Below are 19,971 nucleotides of genomic sequence, written 5' to 3'. Positions count from 1 at the left end.
GTCCTCTCAACTCCCATTCATTTTATTGCTCAGTCTCATACTGCTTATAACCTTTTATTGAACCTGCCTGGGTTATCAGTAATACAGGATATAATTTTACAACATGTCAGGATCTTTTTGGCTTAAGATTTTGAATTTTTCACCTTTGCTAAGAATGTTATCATCTGTGAGAAAAGAAAAGTTTCACAGTAAACTTAAGTCCTAGGGAGTATAACAGGTATTAAAACAAAGTGACCCATAAATTTTTTGTATCATGGAAACAATGATCATCACTTTCACTTTCAAACATACTTTTTCTTTTATTATTTTATATCTATTTCATTATTAATTAAATGAGTGAAATATGAAAGCTCTTAATACAGTGCCTACCACATAAAAGTGCTATGTAAATATTATTATACAATTACTAATCAGACACACTTGAAAATGAGGTGCGTGAATTACTTCTACTTTGGCAATTAAACATCAAATTATATTCACTAAGACACATGTCAGGAAATATATTCTTAAGAAAAATGAAACAGAGAACAATCAGTTGAGGACACCAAACACCAGTCAGAGGAAAACACCAGAGGAAATGCTGAATCTCACCTCATAAAACTTCCCTCCTACTTGGTTCAAATGGCCATAAAAGCCAGCGTGGTGGACAGTGGCACTAAGAGAAATGTCATACTTGTAAGTAGTCTGGGACACATTTACTACCACTATCAAAACTTCAGCCCATAAGACTGGGGTAGAGTGCTAGTCTAGCAAGTACTGGGTTTGATTCCTCAGTACCACATACACAGTAAAGGCCAGAAATGGTGCTGTGGCTCAAGTGGTAGGGCACTAGCCTTGAGTTAAGGAAACTCAGGGACAGTGCTCAGGCCCTGAGTTCAAGTCCCAGGACTGGCAAAACAAAAACAAAAAAACACTTCAGCCCAGACCCAAAAAGGCCTGAGTGGGTCATAGTTTCCAGGTATGCAGAGTTCAACAATGACAAGCAACCACAAGACAGTCAGCTGTGCTCATCCACTACTCCAATGCTTCTGCCATTATGGATGGACTCAACAAGCCACAGTGGGCAAAAGCACTGCAGTGCCTGGAAGGAGCCCTGAAGCAACTGAGGAGCTGGATGGGTTCTCAAAAATTTCTTTTGAGAATATTTATTCACACACCTAGGCAGTTTCTTTAACGATAAGATGAAATGTACTTAAAAAGTTACTGAAGCCAGATGCCAGTGGCTCACACCTGTAATCCTAGCTGAGGCTAGGAGGCTGAGATCTGAGGATCACGCTTCAAAGCCAGCCGGGGCAGGAAAGTCCATGAGACTCTTATCTCCAATAAACCACTAGAAAACTGGAAGTGGCGCTGTGGCTCAAGCAGCAGAGCACTCGCCTTGAGCTGAAGAGCTGAGGGACAGCACCCAAGTCCAAAGTTCAAGCCCCACAACCGACAAAAAAAAAAAACAAAGAAAGCTACTGAAGGTGGGTACCAGTGGCTCATGCTTGTAATCCTAGCTACTAAGGAGGCTGAGAGATTTGAGGATAGAGGTTCAAAGTCAGCCTGGGCAGGAAAGTCCATGAGACACTTAGCTCTACTTAATCAACAAAAAGCCAGAAGTGGAAAAGTGGCTCAAGTAGTAAAGCACTAGCCTTTAGCAAGAAAGCTCAAGGAAAGCACAACTGACTTCAACCCCAGGACCAGTACAAAAAAATGGGGAGGGGGGCAGAGAGGGAAAAAAGATGAGATCAGCTTTTGATATGTAATCTTTACTTTGAAAGCCACAGACAGGTAAAAGTTAAAAAATGCTAGGTAGAGCTGAGCACCAGTGGCTCATGCCTAGCTACTCAGGAGGCTGAGATCTGAGGATAGCAGTGCAAAGCCAGCCAGGCTGAAAAATCCCTGTGAGACTCTTATCTTCAATTCACCACTCAAAAACCAGAAGTGGCGCTGTAGTAGAGCGCTCACCTTAAGCACAAACTGGCTCAGGGACAGCATCCAGGCCTCCTGAGTCAAACCCTACAACCAACAACAACAAAAAAAAAAAAACACTAAGTAGATCCAAATTTTAACAGTAATAGTTGATATTAGTAACAATTTTGATATGCTTTTCGATATTTTCTATGCTTTCCACAACAAACACATATCCAGTTTTATAAACAGTTTTAAAAACTGTTTTTAAAAGGAATATAACCTTAACTCTTCCCACAGAACTTCAAGAGAAATATAAAAATGATCATAAAGAAATAAACTGAAATCTGTAAAGCCAAAGTGGCTGACCATGAAGTCAGCTAAGTTTCTCTTTATGTCACATAAATGACTCACCTGCTGTCTCGGTCCCACAGGAGTATCCGTATGTGGTTGATGATGGATGGCTGACCTAGCTTAATCTCAATGCCTGAACGGCAGTCATCATCAATTGGGTGCCTAGAAAACCCATGATCCAAATCATAATTTTGAGTGTCACCATCGAGCAAGGCAGACTTCAGCTCCCCTTTTACGACCTGGGCTCCATACTTCATAGTTGCAATGTTTTCTTCTGGTACTTCAGTTAAAAACAGAAAAACAAAATTAATAGTTACTTACAAAATTATTATTCATTTAAAGAAAAAGATATAATTCTAGCATCCTAATTGATTCTGTTATCTGCATTTAATTTTAAAGGGTATAGCCATGTCTATAGAAATAGAAGATTTGGAAATGCTGATGGGGTTTAACATACCATGTAGAGTCTAAATGTAATGCCACTGTCAAAATCACAATGTGCCAGGACTAAATGTTATAAAGAAAAAGCTAATAATATTAAGAAAAGCATGTACCAGGAAATGCAAAAGAACTCTGTTGAGTTCGTATTACTAGCTTGAATTTACTATCTACTGGACAAAAATAGCTTGTAGGATGACCTGTGCCTGCCATCTGGACTGAGCACAATATAAAAAAGCAAAACAAGTATCTGAAAAAACAACAGAGAGACAGGTTTCAATGCAGCATGGCTGTTAGGTCATACACATATATGCTGAAACAATTCAACTACTTTTTTAAAAAAGATAATATTTAAAAGAAAATATATTTTACTGCACTTCAGACTTTTTTAATGGAAAGTCAAAATCAGTATAAAATTATTAAACCTTTCCCTCTCCAATATGAAATTTAAGAAGTACCAATTGCATCTGGGACTTTGAAGTCTTCACACTTCACAGCTCCAAAAAGTGTGTCCCTTAGGTACTTTCATTCTAAAACCAACTCTCCATGGAAAGTCAAGATGCTGCATGTTAAGGAATCACAGTTTAACCATAACCATGACTCCATCTTTAATCAGGTAGGTCCCTTGGCGAAGTTTCTCTCTCATCTTTATTTCTTAATAGGACAGTGCCTATCCCCTAGCCTGGGCCCCGTGAGGAACATCCAGTCTGCAGGCCATACAAGGAGCACAAAATCATTCAGTACATGGCAGGACAGACATACATATTTCTCTTCAGCTGCCTTACAGCCATCTGCCTGTATTGATCATTTTGTATGGCCCACAAATGTTATATATATCCAAATGGCAGAAATAAAGACTTCCTACCCCTGCATGGGCTTAGAAGTTTAAGGACTTGAGATAATTCTCGTAAAGTACATAGTATGGTCTTTAAATACAAAAAACCAGCCATACCACTATTGGGCATAAATGTGAAGGAGTATAAATCAATATCCAAAGAAGGTACTTAAATACAAGTATATTGTATACAAGCTTACTGAAACACTGCAACACCCTTCACAAGAGCCAAACTGTAAAATCAGCCAAGGTGTCTAACACCAGATGAGTGGAACACACACCACACACACACACACACCACACACCACACACCACACACACACACACACACACACACACACACACACACACACACACACACACACACACACACCATATTATACAACCATAAAGAAAAATGAAATCATGTCATTTGAAGAAAAATGGGTGAGACTGGAGAGTCAGATAAGCCAAGTTCAAAAGCCACTTATCATATGACTTTACTCATCTGTGGAAAGTAGACCTAAAAAACATACATATTCATAAATATGCATGTCTACACACATACACAGAACATGACTGTAACTATGGGACTGTGGCAGGGGTGGGAGAACCTCCAGCCCAGGAACTATATAAGGCTGAAAAAATTATTTGGTACATAATGTGTGTCATCATCTGCTCTGCCCATGGCCTATACTGATAATTTTGGCAGGTGGCTCATAATAATGTTAGCAAAAAAAAAAAATACCCTTAACAGAGAAAAGGTTCCCTACCCCTGTGAATGAGGGAAAAAGGAAAGGGAAAGAAAGATAGATAGAGGGTGAATAATGTCAAAGTATGTATGTATGTATGAAGATGACATAAGCAACTTGAATAAAAGCTGTATATCAATATGGGGCTTGGCGGATGTGAGGAAAAAGAACCCAATAGAGGTTATTCAAATTATAATATATGCATGTCTGATATACCACATTGAAACCTCCTGGTACTATTAATACATACTTTAAAAAAAGAAAATGAATGACAAGAAAGTAAAACAGGCTCTACTCAGGAACTGGGAAGGAAGAGAGCTACAGGAAAGGGTAAATGAAGATGTATATGGTCAAAGTAGTTTATTTACACATATGAAAATAGAACAATGAAACTTGTGGAAACTGTGCTACAAAGGGGGAAAAGAGGTAAATGGAAGTAACATGAGTTTGATTAGGATAATCTGTTTTTGTGCTAGTCCTAGGGCTTAAGCTCAGGACCTGGGCACTAGGCTAGGGCTCTAACACTTTGAGTCACAGCCCCAGTTCCACCTGTTTTGACAGTTAATTGGAGATAAGAGTTTCAGGGAGTTTCCTCCCTGGGCTAGCTTTGAACTGCAATCCTCAGATCTCAGCCTCCTGAGTAGGTAGGATTAATCATGTGTGTATATAAATATGTGTGTGTAGTTCAAGCCCCACGACCCACAAAAACTAAATAAATACGTGTGGGGGGGGGGGTGTGGATATGGGTGTGGTAAGAACTATGAAAATTTGTAGGCTGTAAATATAATCTGAATTCTCAGGGTTCACACACTTTGGCTATGTGCTTTGCAGGGGAGAAAGTATAAATTATAGCAGGCTATTAGGAAGAAGACTTAAGTAATTCATCATTACTAAGTTCTGGGAAAACCAGATTTTAGAAAAGAGTTTTAACAAGGACAGGTAGAGAGTGGCTCCAGAAGAGGACAATAAATGTAGCTGAAAAAGTTGAGGTCTGGTAGGGTTTCAGTAACTAGCAAAAGACTGAAGCAAGTAAGCAAAAACAAACAACTTCCGTCATGCTCAACTTCTTACCATCAGAAGCTTAAGTGATACAGATTTATAACTTTCTAAAGTCCATTAGCTTGTGATAATCACCCATATTCTTCCAATCTAGTCAACCTTCCATGATAAGTACTATATGCTACACGGCCACTGCTCTGAGAAGTTCACAACATTAACTCCTTTGATTTACTCCTATACCAGTCCTTTGAGTACAGTACCACTATTTCTACATTCATTTCACAGAAGAGGAATGAAGGCAGAGGAAAGCACCATGGGCTTATCTAAGATCATGCAACCCACAAGCAGCAGAGCTAAGATCAGGACCCAGTACTACCACCATGGATACCATTTTTTATGATCTGTTACCCACATTCATGAAGAATTTATGATAGAATGAACATACCTTTTCCCTCTTTCTAAACCCTACCTTCCTCTAAATGCACTGAACATATGAAAAAGCTAAACAAAATCTAGATTTGAGACTCAGGCTCTAGTACTCACCACCCTTGAGTAAGGTCTCAGTCTCTTTGTATCTGCTTTCTCTTTTTTTTTTTTTTTTTTTTGGGGGGGGGGGGGGTCCGGTCGTGGGGCCTGTACACTGAGCCTGGGCACTGTCCCTCAGCTCTTCAGCACAAGGCTAGCGCTCTACCACTTGAGCCACAGTGGCACCTCCGGCTTTTTTCTTTTTGCTTATGTGGTGCTGAGGAATCGAACCCAGGGCCTCAGGCATGCAAGGCAAGCACTCTACCACTGAGCCATCTTCCCAGCCCCTGTATCTGCTTTCTCATCTAAAAAAAAATTACCTAACTACCTTATAAAAATTACACTACAGAAAATGCTGAAGTGCTATATACTGTATACTTTATACAACAGTCACTCCATATAAGGTACTTTGAAAGGTACTGGGATTTCCTGATGCCCCAAGTAAGAGCTTCAAAGCTGTGCTTTTCAGATATCAATCATGTGTAGCTACTTGATAAACTGTGTATATATAATTTTGGCAGGTGGCTCATATATATATATATATATATATATATATATATATATATATATATATATGTTTTTCCCTCATTGTTGGTATAAGATGTGGAAACACAGTCTGCCACTGCTGACCAGTGGAACCCTCTTCTCTGATTTTTTTTTTTAACCACCACAAGTCATGAATAAGCCTCAGAGAGGAGCATCATGTTCCAGATTTAGAAACTGATGATACATTTTGATTTTCTCTTCAACATAAGCTTCCTCAGCATCAAAATTTATCAAGCTAGGAATAATATACTAGGCACAAGAGTTTCAAATGAATATAACTAAAGCCTAAAATAGAAATGAAATTTCTACCACAAGTCTGTTTTCTCTTGAAGTTTATTTCAAGAGTACTTAAGAACTATTTGAGCCATTCTTGATAGATGCATTCCCTGAGAGTATCTTTCACTGCAAAATGAAGAACATTTATACAAGTGGAAATTCACTCATGGTAACTAGAATGTGACTATCTTGCTGGATAAAAATATAACTCCAAGGCTGGGCGCCTGTGGCTCACGCCTGTAATCCTAACTACTCAGGAGGCTGAGATCTGGGGATCATGGTTCAAAGCCAGCCTGGGCAGAAAAATCCATAAGACTCTTATCTCCAATTAACCACCAGAAAATCGGAAATGGTGCTGTGGCTCAAGCGGTAGAGCGCTCGCATTGAGCTGAAGAGAGTAGGGATAGAGCCCAAGTCCAGAGTTCAAGCCCCATGACCAACCAAAAAATTATATGTATATAACTCTAAGTATTTTTTTGAAAATCTATAGTTAAGTTATAAACTTCAAAAGAAAAGTAATCCTGAAAAAATCAAATCATAAAAAATTCAAACTCAGGAGGAAAACACTAGGAGAAAGCAAGGGAAGGGGTAACACTGTCCAAAAAGAAATGTAACTGTAACCTCTCCCTACATCACTTTTATAATAACAACTTTTTTAAATTTGTAAAGAAAAAAATTCAAACTGTAAGTACTCTTAGTTCCCATATTTATCTAACAGTAAGAAAACTAAAAAGGGGGCTGGGAAGGTGGCTCAGTGGTAGAGCGCTTGCCTTGCATGCATGAGGCCCTGGGTTTGATTCCTCAGCACCACATAAGCAAAAAGAAAAAAGCCGGAAGTGGTGCTGTGGCTCAAGTGGTAGAGCGCTGGCCTTGAGCTGAAGAGTTGAGGGACAGCACCCTGGCCCAGAGTTCAGGCCCCACGACCGGACCTAAAAAAAAGAAAACTAAAAAAATACAAGATGGTAGGAATTAGCCAAAATAATAGGTAGCAATCGTAAAAATTTTTTGCACTTGTAATTTTGCATTTTACAGCTACTAGGGAAAAAAAAGAATTTTGAAGCTCTAGCTAAGTATAAACAAGTTAATCATTAGATAAGAAGAACCAAAGTACCTACCCCTAGCTACCCAGGGCCAAACCTTGAATGGTGCTGAGCTGACCATCTTATGTTTTTCTTATTCTGCTTTATATTATTTTTTTTTGGGGGGGGGGGGGTCTGGTCGTGGGGCCTGAACTCTGAGCCTGGGCACTGTCCCTCAGCTCTTCAGCTCAAGGTTAGCACTCTACCACTTGAGCCACAGCACCACTTCCGGCTTTTTTCTTTTTGCTTATGTGGTGCTGAGGAATCGAACCCAGGGCCTCATGCATGCAAGGCAAGTGCTCTACCACTGAGCCACCTTCCCAGCCCCTGTTTTATATTATTAATTATCCTTATTCAGACTATTATATATAGATGGACATGGTCATTCACCTGATGGATTATTTGGATCCATACCATGTCTACCCATCAGAATCTCCTTACCTAGTTCTATAACCCAAATCATATCTACTCCCAACCTTTCTCCTCCTGAAGAAGGTATGGATCCTCTCTTCCTAAAATACTCTCCAGTAACCACAGCATTACAAATGACTTCCTCAACAGCTCCTGTCTTGCTTTACCTTTCCCCAATATCCTCACTCTCTGAGGTCTTCTTTACCCAATTGACAAGACTGGTACTCAAAACATGCAAAACAGAAACAAAAAAAAAAATCCAGACAGGAAAATCTATGGATGAGTACTGGCTTCATGAGACAAAGTCCAGCCATTTGGTCTGGCTTAGGCACTAATTTCCCTCAGTAACTGTAGACAGGTTAGCAAGAAAAACAGAGAGCTAGATGGATCTTCATGCTAAGTATTTAAGGGGAGAAAAAAAGTCTTCAGCTACTTACTGTGTGTGGTTCACCACAAGACTCTCCCTTAGGAGTGTGCTTTTTAACGCAATAACATCTACAGACAATAAATGTTTCTACAGAAAAACACTCATTAGAGATGATTTATGAACCCCCCAATTAGTAAATGACGTTTCCCCATCACAACAAACAACAGTTGAGAAGGTACAATAACAAAAGAAGTCAGAATTTTTAAAGGTTCATTGTTATTACTGTCTTGTTAAACAGTTAAGACAGCTTAGAAGAAATGAATTCATCTAGTCAAAGTCTAGATTCACTTGCTATGCTAGGTACTAGAAAATATAGGCAAAAATACATAGCTATAGTTTTCCAGAATCTCAGTCTGGTAGAAGCCAAGCCAGGTAAACCAAGAATGACACAGCATCACAGGAGCAAAGATCCCTCAGCCTGCTGACTAGAAACTATGGGAAGAGATCCTGAACATATAGGACACACACACACAGACACACACACACAGACACACACACACAGACACACACACACACACACACACAGACACAGACACACACACACACACACACACACACACACACACACACACACACACACACACACACACACACACACACACACACACACACACACACACACACACACACACACACACACACACACACCATTAACCAATAATTTGCCTTAGCAATACACTGGGGCAAGTACTCAACAAAAAAAAAGTATTCTCAGGACAGAATCTGTAAATATAGCTCTCTGCTATAAATATGCAGAAACTAGAAATTATTGTTCTCTTTCCCAAAGTGTAAAAAATGAGTTACACAAAACAAAATCCAACTCAGCCTTCATAGAAAAAGCACTAATATTCAAGACAGAAATGCCTCCATAGCTAAAATAAAACTAAACGCTAAAGAAATGAGGTAGGTATGGCCAGGCACCGGTGGTTCATGCCTGTAACCTAGCTACTCAGGAGGCTGAGATCTGAAGACTGTGGTTCAAAGCCAGCCCAGGCAGGAAAGTCCATGAGACTCTTATCTCCAATAAACCGATCGAAAACCAGAAGTGGCACTATGGCTCAAGGAGTAGAGCACTCGCCTTGAGCTGAAGAGTGCAGGGACAGCACCCAAGCCCAGAGTTCAAGCCCCACGACCGAAAAAAAAAAAAAAAAAAAAAAGAAAGAAAGAAAAGAAATGAGGTAGGTATTTCAAATATCCTAGAAAAAAACAATTTCACTAAAAAGCTAATTACCTTTCCCCAGCTATATAGATAAATGTTCATCATTATATATACATATAAAGAACCAACTATCACTCATAAGTTAAAAACATCCTCTGAATACTTTTTCTCCCCCAAGGGGGAAGAAAATCTTTGTAATGTAGTAAATTTCAGGACATGCAGCTGTTAGAAAATAAAAATTCAGTAACCAATAGTAATGTACTCAGAGAAAAAGCATTAGTGTCTATGCCCATAGTTCAAGAGAGGGCCACTTTGAATTCCATAAAAAGGCCTTCAACATACTAAACATAGTCCCAGGGAAGAGAAAAAAATGAACCAATAAATTCTGTCAATAATTCCAAAATAAACAGACCTATCTTTCCAAATCCTTAAGCCCAGGAACATGTCTAAAATGTTATTCCCCCCGACCCCCACACAACCTTTACAAGAAAATAAAAAGTAGCCATCTGAATGTGTGGATATTTTAAATAAAATTTATTTTAAAATAACCTATTTTTAAAGAAAAATAATAACATTAGAAATAATTAGGCTTCCTTAGTATTGAACTATTGATTTTACTAGTCAAATACTTGAAAAGTCAGGGAGAAAAAGTCCTGCTGTTTAATCATTATTCAGGTTTAGAAGTTCAATAAAAGATTTCCAAACATTTTCATAATCTACTCCCTGGCTCCTTATAACTTACTCCAAAATAAAGAACACTAGAGAATAATTATCACAGTAAAGATGTTTTAAGAGTTAATAATCTCAACTGGTTGATACTCCTTTCATAAATAATCTCATGGTTTATTATAACCCAGGTCTTTCTTATACCTATGCTGACCAGCTGATCAATTCCAACCTCACAGTAACTATGTAAAATGTCCAAAATAGCTCACTCCTGAAGCCATATCTCAAGCCTATTTCTTCAATGAATCCCTTTCTAGGGCAGCTCAAATCAGACCTAGGGTAAGATGGGGGAAGGGGAAGGGAGTTACATAAAAGGATTTGTAAAGTCTAAAATTAACTACTCTTGTTACCTCTACAGCCTCCAGTCTCCCACTCTAACCAATACCTCAATTCTTCTGACCTCTTCCAACCTGTTCTCTGTAGCTTCCGTACTACTTTCCTACGACCTTTCATCCCAGTTTACTAATCATCAATACATTACATATTCTATCTTTTCAAACATCCATGTTCTAATTCCCTGTTAGCCAGGATTCTGCCCAAACTACTTAGTAACTCACCACAATGTACATCCAAAGTCCTCCCAGCAGCATGACCCCATTAGCCACTCCTCCACTTAAAAGTACTCTCCTATAATTACCCTTTATAATGCTCCTCTGTCTTAGTTGGAAGCTATCTTCCTACTTCTCCAATGCTTCCTTCTCTACCTTAAATTCCCTAGAATAGATTGTCTACAAGTCACAGGCTTTGTTTTTTCCTTCCTACTCTATATTATGGCCCAAGTATCAACTCTTTCTTTCTTTCTTTCTTTCTTTCTTTCTTTCTTTTTTTTTTGTCTTTTTGGTGGTATTGGGGTTTGGAACTTAGGGCCATGCTACCACTTGACCAACACTGCCAGTTCCTTCTCACCTTGGTTATTTTCAAGGTGATGTTTTGGTTTATGGCTAGGCTGGCCTGGACTACAATCCTACTATTTGTGCTTCCCTCTGTCACTGGGATAACAGGCATGTGACAACTCAGCTGGCCATTGGTTGAGACAATGTCTTTCGAACCCTGGGCTAGCCTTGAACCACTGTCCCCTAATTTCCATCTCCCAAATAGCAAAGATTATAGGCTTAAGCCACCATACCTAGCAAGGTTTCAATTCCTTATCTCTAGCTTTGACTGCTTCTAAAACAACAGCAATGTGTATCCCATTCCTATTATATCTTTCTCTGAAGTTGTTGTTTTGGAGGGGGGGGGGTGCGCGCCAAGCATTCAACCAGTACCTGCTATCTGCTATTCTGTATGTTAAACTGCCAAAATACAAAGACCTACAAAGATCATCCCTGCTTTCAAGGATCAAAGACAAATAAAGCAAAAAAGCTTAAAACAATGTAATCAATGTGAAAATTCCCATAAAAATGTGCAGAGATAAGGAAAAATGAATCAGTTATATAAACAAGCTTTCTATGTTGAACTATATACATTTGTGGACACATTATTTCAATTAATTCTCACAACATATGAAATATAAAACTAAAACTCCTTAAAGTAATTTATGACCAGATCATACAAGTATTGTGACGAAGTCAGGCGCAGAAATAAAAGTTATTTGGCTCCTAAACCTATGCCTTTTCTACTACGTCTAGAGAAAGGAAATAGACCTGATGAGTCAGGAGAGAAACAGACTAAAGATACCTATTTGAGATCAATTAGTATGTCAAGTATGTATAAAGCCATGGTCAAGAAAGAGATTGCTCAAGAAATAAGCAGGAGATAGAGCCTATACCTTAAGCATCCTGGAAACATTAAAACATGATAAACTCCAAAACAAGTTTAGCATCTTAACTTTAAGGAAGTACCATATTTCATTAGCTGTAAATCATACATTTTTCAAATTTTAGCACTTCTGAAGTTGGGATGTAGACATTGTGATGTGATGCAGCAGAAAGTTGAGAAAATATGGTAACTTTATTCTAAACTTAATCTCCAAATTTAAACCCCTTATATCACACCAAGATGTACTATTTTTCCCACAATATTCCTTCCATATATTTATTTTTATATATTCTATATATTTATTTTTCATTTAAACCATTCTGGTTTAAAGCCGTATCAACTGTGCAGAGATTAAATTCTCACTTCATTGGTCTTACTAGCTCTGTTTTTTCCTTTGGGACAATCTTTACAAACCACTGTACACAGGTGATTCCCTCTCTTAAAATCAGCTCCTTGCTACATATAAAGGAGATTTAAGGGGCTGGGAATGTGGCTTAATGGTAGAGTGCTTGCCTAGCATGCATGAAGCCCTGTGTTCAATTCCTCAGTACCACATAAACAGAAAAAGCCTGAAGTGGCACTGTGTCTAGTGGTAGAGTGCTAGCTTGGGCAAAAGACTCAGGAAAAGTACCCAGATCCTGAGTTCAAGCCCAAGGACTAGCAAAAAAAAAAAAAAAAGGAGTTTTAAACTGTTTCATGATTTGGCTTCAAGTGACTTATACACTATTATGAACCAATATAAACCTTCTGTTGTAATCAAAATACTCTATAGTCATGGTTCCTCATGCTTTGATTCCCTTCAAATCAAACTCAAGTTTCATAATCTACATGAAATCTTCCTCCATCATCCTAAGGCACTCTTCTGAATTTCCACAGCATGTACCCCTCTTGAAAGCTGCTATATTTAAATTACCACAGGTGTTATATTTTGCTTCCATGATGAAATTTAAAAGTTCCAAGACAGAGAGTATGTTTTGTACATATGCAGCATAGTTTAGTAGTAAATTACATGGCCTCTGGAGCCAAACTATCGGTTTAACTCAGAGCATCTCACCTTTCTGTGTGACACTTGGCAAGCTATCTAATTTCTCTGTGCATCACTTTCCTCATTTATAAAATGTAATTAAAAATAGTCCCTGAAAGGACTGTCAGAATTACATGATCATGTTGGAACTAATCTCAATACACCATAAACATTTTGTGTTAATTACTATTATTTTTTCATTGATAAGAAAACTCACAACCTAAGTGCTAGAAATGCTCTGTTAATATTACCTATTGTGGCTGTTATTTGGAACATCAAGGTTTATATTACCTAATAATAAGTATGAAGCGTGTCCTTAGTACTTGCTTGATGGAGAAAGGGAGGTAAAGCCTTAACACAAGAATAAATTTTTCAGCAAAGTGTCTTTTTCTAACATTCTGCAGAGCAATTGGAGAAATCCATTCCAGAGTGGCAAGAAATACCTATTGAGGTCTATAATGGCTACACAATATCAGGAAAAATGAACTTGAGGATGTCAGGAAAAGACATGCTACAGAAGACAGCGTTATGTGTTTATGGTTTTGTGTATATCATGTATACAAGCACTGCAGTTCTCCAGCTACTTTTGTAGTTGAGAATGGCATAAAATGCAAGCAAAAGTTCTTGGTGAGTTAGGGAAAAAAGGAACTTACTGAGCATGCCTCTATAATTGAGGTCCATATCCCGGCTCTCCGATCGTACTTTAATAGCATCCAGAATAGCATCAGGAGACAACAGTCCCGAAGGTCTCACAACATTCAGAAGTTCGGTGAGGCTCATCAGAGGTAAACGAACAGCCTGCATGATTTCAGCATGATCCTCCTTTGAATTGTGCTTACACCAGTTTAACAAGGCTAAGAAAATATCTTTTTCAGGGGCTGCAAATGAATCTCTTAACACGATGTTTAAAAGTGCTGCCTGAAAAGGATAAAGAGAAAAACCAGTTATGATGGGGCCCAATCATATGCATGATCAATCAGTAAACCTTTACAGAACCATTGATATTACTTATATTTAGACAATTCTTTTTGACCCTCTTATTTCTTTATACTGTGCCAATACTCTCTTGACCCTTACAGCTCTGTGAATATTAAGAAAGGATGGTAGCGCCTTTCTTTCCTGCCCAGGCATTCTGTACCACTACATAAAAAACTATTATTCAAAACTTAATCCTTTCTAATACCAATCTCAACAATCTTGCTTAAAATATCAAAATGAAGTGTTATCAATGTATTATTTTTTCTTTTTGGCAGTAATTTTGTTTGAACTCAGGATCTCATGTTTGCTAAGTAGTTGCACTACCACTTAAGCCACTCCATCATTCTTTTTATGTGTTCATTATTTTCAACATAGGATCTCACTTCATATTCAGGCTGGCCTAGACTGCAATCCTATTTCTACCTCCTCCTGGGATGATAAGTACATAGTATAGCATCTAGCCACTGGTTGAGATGGAGTCTAGAAAATGTTTTTGCCTAGGCCAGCCTTAAATTGCTCCAAACCTTAACCCCTGATCTCTACCTTTCAAGTACCTAGTAAACAGGTTCTTTAGAAGAGTGTGTATTTGTAGGTCAATAAGGATACCTCTGGCACTTAAAAGTCAAAATATTTTGATTTTGCACTACCATTTTTTGTTGTTGTTCTCAGCTCCCAACACTGACTCCATCAACACAAGTACTACCTAAAAAATCTTGCCTATAAAAATTAAGTAGGATAGTAAAAAATATTTATACTCAAACTTGGCTTTTCAAGACATCTCACTTGAGATATCCAACACATCAAGAGGAACACAAAAAAGGGAGAGACTACCACCACTCAGAGTTCAGAAAAGATTTGAGCAAGGTATTTTTACTTGAGCTGTAATGATGAATTTGAGCCAATGTATAAATGCAGTAACTGGGGCTGGGAAGGTGGTTCAGTGGTAGAGTGCTTGCCTTGTATGCATGAGGCCCTGGGTTCGATTCCTCAGCACCACATAAGCAAAAAGAAAAACGCCGGAAGTGGCGCTGTCGCTCAAGTGTAGAGTGCTAGCCTTTAGCTGAAGGGCTGAGGGACAGCACCTAGGCCCAGAGTTCAGGCCCCACGACCGGACCCCAAGAAAATAAATAAATAAATAAATGCAGTAACTTAGAGACCTTCAATGATTTCTACTTTAGAAATTTTCCTCTTAAAGAACTATTAGTTGTACTCTCTATGTTCTCTATTAGAGAAAATGAAACCAAAAAGTGTCTGTAAGACCACAAAGAATCATATCTGTCATCACATTAAAAACACTAAAGAACAATCTCTTTTCCACATAATCCACACCAAAAGATCTTTAAAACTGAGAGATAGGGGCTGGGAATGTGGGTTAGTGGTAGAGTGCTTGCCTCGCATGCATGAAGCCCTGGGTTCGATTCCTCAGTACCACATAAACAGAAAAAGCTGGATGTGTCACTGTGGCTCAAGAGATAGGCCTTGAGCAAAAGAAGCTCAGGAATAGTGCCCAGGTTGAAGCTACAAGACTGGCAAAGGGTGGGGAGAGAAGAAGAAAAACAACAAATAAATAAATAAATAACAAGTCAGGCACTGGTGGTTCATGAACTCCAAGGATCAGAGTTCAAAGGCAACCTGGGTACAAAACTTAAAAAATAATCAGCAAAAAGCCATTATTCAAGTGGTACAGCACCACTGAGCTTGCTCAAAGCCCTGAATTCAAACTTAAGACTGGGAAAGACAGAGAGAGAAAGAGAGAAAGAGAGAGAGAGAGCTCCAGGATGCAGAAATAGCGAAACCAGACAATCTCTTTGGTACCAATAATCCCTATTTGCCCAATCTCAGTCAATGCTGTATTATCACTATAAAGACATAAAGTAATGAATGCTTACAACAAATTACTTGCAGACTATTATATACCTTGGAAAGGGAGAGAAAACCTTCACTTGAGAGTACCTCCTGAGCATTTCTGTCCATGAATAAGCAGCACATACATGTTAACTTGGGAAGTGAGTACAGACTGGCAACATCAAAAGTCATACAGACATTCTGAATGTTGAGTATGGTGCAGAGATACTCAGAGGTAGAATCTTCCAGCTCTGGAAATCCATATTTATGAGCCAGACTCAAAAAATCCAGCAGCACCTCCTCCTTCTCATCTGTCAGTGTTGCCCTCCCAGTGTAGATATATTTAAGCAGCATTGTGAATGCTTCTGCAGTGGTGTCTTGCAGAGGGATTTCTGCTTCAGGCTGAGACTCTCGCATTCCACCATACAGTAATGCTCTGCACATCAGAAGAGAAGAAATGTAGAAGTGAAATTTCAAATAGGATTTGCTACAAAATACATTAAATAATTGCTAATAATACTATTTAATAATAAATTTGCTTAACAAAGATCCAAGTAAAGAAACAAAAAGTAATCATCTAAATGGTTCTGTAAAGAAATCAAGAAGCCAGCTGGGGTATGACTCAAATGCAAAGTACCTGCCTAGCAAGCATGAGGTCCTAAGTTCAAACCTTAGTACCACCAAGAAAAAGAATGATTTGTGTGTGTGGATGCACACCAATATTGTGTCTTGAACCCAGGGCTTCATGTTCTTGCTTAGAACTCTTCACTTAAGGTTAATGCTGCTGATGCTATATCCTCTGAGCCATACTTTCACTTCTGGCTTTTTGCTTATTAACTGGGGATAGGTATCTCTCAGATTTGTCTTGAAACCTAGATGCTCAGTCTCAGCTTCCTGAGTAGCTAGGATTACATGAGCCACCTGCACCCTAAAAGAGAAATTATTTTAAAAATAATTTTAATTCCATAAATTCCATAATTTTACATTAATTCCATAAAAACCAGGGTAAAGATGTCAAAGGTTCATAGGCAGATTCAAGCTCAACTCTAAATGGAAGATATAAAATAAAAACAAACAACAGGGGCTGGGGGAAGGTGGCTCAGTGGTAGAGTGCTTGCCTTTTATGCATGAGGCCCTGGGTTCAATTCCTCAGCACCACCTAAGCAGAAAAAGCAGGAAGTGGCACTGTGGATCAAGTGGTAGAGTGCTAGCCCTGAAGCTGTCCCAGGCCCCCCAGAGTTCAAGCCCCATGACTGACAAAAAAAAAAAAAGTTTTGTCTTGATTCTAAGAGCTATGAAACTTAGTTTCAGTAAATACTTAGAAATGTCAAATTTTATGTCTAAGAGGTTGCTTATAAGTCCTAGACCTTAGTAGTCTGAAACCAAGAGGCATATATGTCCATTAGCTAATTGGAATAGCAGCTTACCTACAACGAGAAGTCTATCTGCTAGTACATTAGTGTAAGTCACATTAGTCATCTACTATGAGGAGAAATAGTTGAAAATAGTTGACCAATACTGTGTGAAAGATACACTTTCTAAGTTTTCATTTCTTTTTGTGTGGGGGTGGGGGGTCCCCCTCCGGTCATGGGCCTGAACTCTGGGCCTTGATGCTGTCCCTCAGCTCTTCAGCTCAAGGCTAGCGCTCTACCACTTGAGCCACAGCACCACTTCTGGCTTTTTTTTTTCCTGCTTATGTGGTGCTGAGGAATCGAACCCAGGGCCTCATGCATGCAAGGCAAGTGCTCTACCACTGAGCCACATTCCCAGCCCTAAGTTTTCATTTCTAAGGTAAGTCTCAAAACAAAGAATAACAAGAAGTCAATAAAGATGGAATTTTTTACAGATGCTGAATTGAAAAATTGCTCGAATTTGTCTCTATGCTTGTTTATATATTCTCATAGAGGAGAAAATACCAATGTTTTCTCCAAGTGACTTGAATCTTCAAAAAACAATACTATACTTACCGAAAATATTGGCACCTGGCAGCTAAAATCACCCTATGGGCAGGGAACCGTTTCTTTTCCACAACAAACGTGACATCACCATACTCTTCCCCAATCAACAAGGCACCGATATGTTCAGACAAAATGTGCACATGATCAATCTCCCCCACGGCAGTGAAGGGGCGCAAGGGATGGCTGTTACTCATCTTGTGGAACAGGCGATAGTCGCTGACCTATTTTAAAAAGAAGGGATGAGAGTTAGTGGAGGACAAGGGGAGCACTTTATAAAAAACACTGATCATAAACATAGCTAAGTAAACATTTAAAGTGCTTAAGCTGAGTGCTGGTGGTTCAGTCCTGTAAGCTAACTCCTCAAGAGGCCAAGAACTGAGGATCCACACCAGCTGGGGCAAGAAAGTCCTTGTGAGACAAATCTCCAATTAACCACTACTCAAAATCCAGAAGTGGGGTTAAAGTGGTAGAGCACTAGCCTTGAGCACAAAGAGGATCAGGGACAGTGCCTAGGCCCTGAGTTCAACCAACAAAAAAAATAAAATAAAGTGCTCAAAATTTTACATAAGAAAAAGTTCATCATTAGTGTTTGGGTTTTTTTTCTTTTCTTTTTTTTTTAAACAAAATCTCACTGTGTGGCTTAAACTGGCAATCTTCCTGTTTCAACCTCCAGAATGTCCACAAGTCTCCTTATTAATCTTACTCAAAGTAACTCAACTTGCTTTCATTAGTGCCATTGCCTTCACTGCCTTATCACACTATGAAAGCAAAAATACTATGAGCACTTGAACCATCACAGCTTAGAAAATTGAGCCAAATACAGGTCTCATATTCCTTATGTACCTCAGAAAAAGAAAATTCAACAAGCAGAATAATCTTTTAACATACAGTAATTTAGTAAGGTTACATACAATTATACCCAGACAAAGTCTTTTCAGGCATAGATCTAGACCCAAATGAAGTAATTAGGTATTATGCAAAAAATTTGGGTCTGAAATAATTTTAAATATTTTATAAAAATATTCTGGAAGCCAAGCACCAGTGGCTCACGCCTGTAATCCTAGCTACTCAGGAGGCTGAGATTTGAAGATCCAGTTTCAAAGCCAGCCCCCGGGCAGGAAAGTCCATGAGACTCTTATCTCCAATAACCCACAAAAAAAAAAAAAGGAAGTGGCACTGTGGCTCAAGTGGTAGAGCGCTAGCCTGAGCTGAAGAGCTGAGGACAGTGCCCAGGCTCAGAGTTCAAGCACCACAACCAACCAAAAAAAAAAAAAAATCCAAAGTCAGCTGGGTGCCAGTGGCTCATGCCTATAATCTTAGGTACACAGAGACTGAGATCTGAGGAATGAGGTTCAAAGCCAACCTGGATAGGAAAGTCTCCATTAATCACAGAAAAAGCCGGAAGTGACACTGGGGCTCAAGTGGTAGAATGCTAGCCCTGAGCAAAAGGAGCTCAAGGACAGTGCCCAGGCCCAAAGTTCAAGCCCCAGGACTGGTTTAAAAAAAAATTCTGGAGTCATAAAAATTACTAAACATTTATTAATGAAAATGTATAGGAGCCTAACCATTCTCAAATGAAAAATTACCCTGGCATTATTATCAAGACATAACTTCACAGACAGGCTTAGTAGGCTAAAAATCTAATCCCAGAACTCAGTGGCTAAAGCAAAAGTATCATCATAAGTTTGAAGGTAGCCTGGACTACACAGTAAGGCCCTGTCTCAAAAACAAAAACAAAACAAAAAGATGACCAGTCTAAATGTGTGGCTCTGGTGCTAGTGTTTACCAGAATGTCATTACATCTTCTTTCACTGATAGGCGATTTCTTGCTTTCCATGCATTATCTTTCTACAAAAGTAACAAAGTCAAGGGACCAAAAGTTGATTAACAGATTTACATGTTAGAAAGGGGAATTGTGCTCTTAGAAAGCAAAAAAAAAAAAAAAAAATGTTTAGCTTTAACTCTCTACTTTCAGGTACTCCTTTTCTAGGTGCAAGGAACCCAGAAAG

The 19,971-nt window shown here is 38.8% G+C and overlaps 1 protein-coding gene across 1 annotated transcript in view; it reads right to left on the bottom strand.

The window, feature by feature from the left end:
• Btbd9 (BTB domain containing 9) overlaps positions 1-19,971 on the bottom strand; it is a 333,829-nt gene that overhangs the window by 289,541 nt on the left and 24,317 nt on the right. The window contains exons 2-5 of the mRNA XM_070023845.1: positions 17,972-18,183; positions 16,077-16,440; positions 13,835-14,099; positions 2,308-2,527 (exon numbers count right to left, since the gene is read on the bottom strand). Coding sequence (XP_069879946.1) covers positions 2,308-2,527; positions 13,835-14,099; positions 16,077-16,440; positions 17,972-18,156 — 1,034 coding nt within the window. The 5' untranslated portion in view covers positions 18,157-18,183. The remainder of the gene's footprint in view (positions 1-2,307; positions 2,528-13,834; positions 14,100-16,076; positions 16,441-17,971; positions 18,184-19,971) is intronic.

Source organism: Dipodomys merriami, unplaced genomic scaffold, assembly GCF_024711535.1.
Source record: "Dipodomys merriami isolate MVZ:Mamm:240054 unplaced genomic scaffold, mDipMer1.0.p SCAF_16, whole genome shotgun sequence".
NCBI classification, from domain to species: Eukaryota; Metazoa; Chordata; class Mammalia; order Rodentia; family Heteromyidae; genus Dipodomys; species Dipodomys merriami.
Note: the sequence above shows the minus strand (reverse complement) of the source record. Positions and strands in the feature narration are given on the sequence as shown.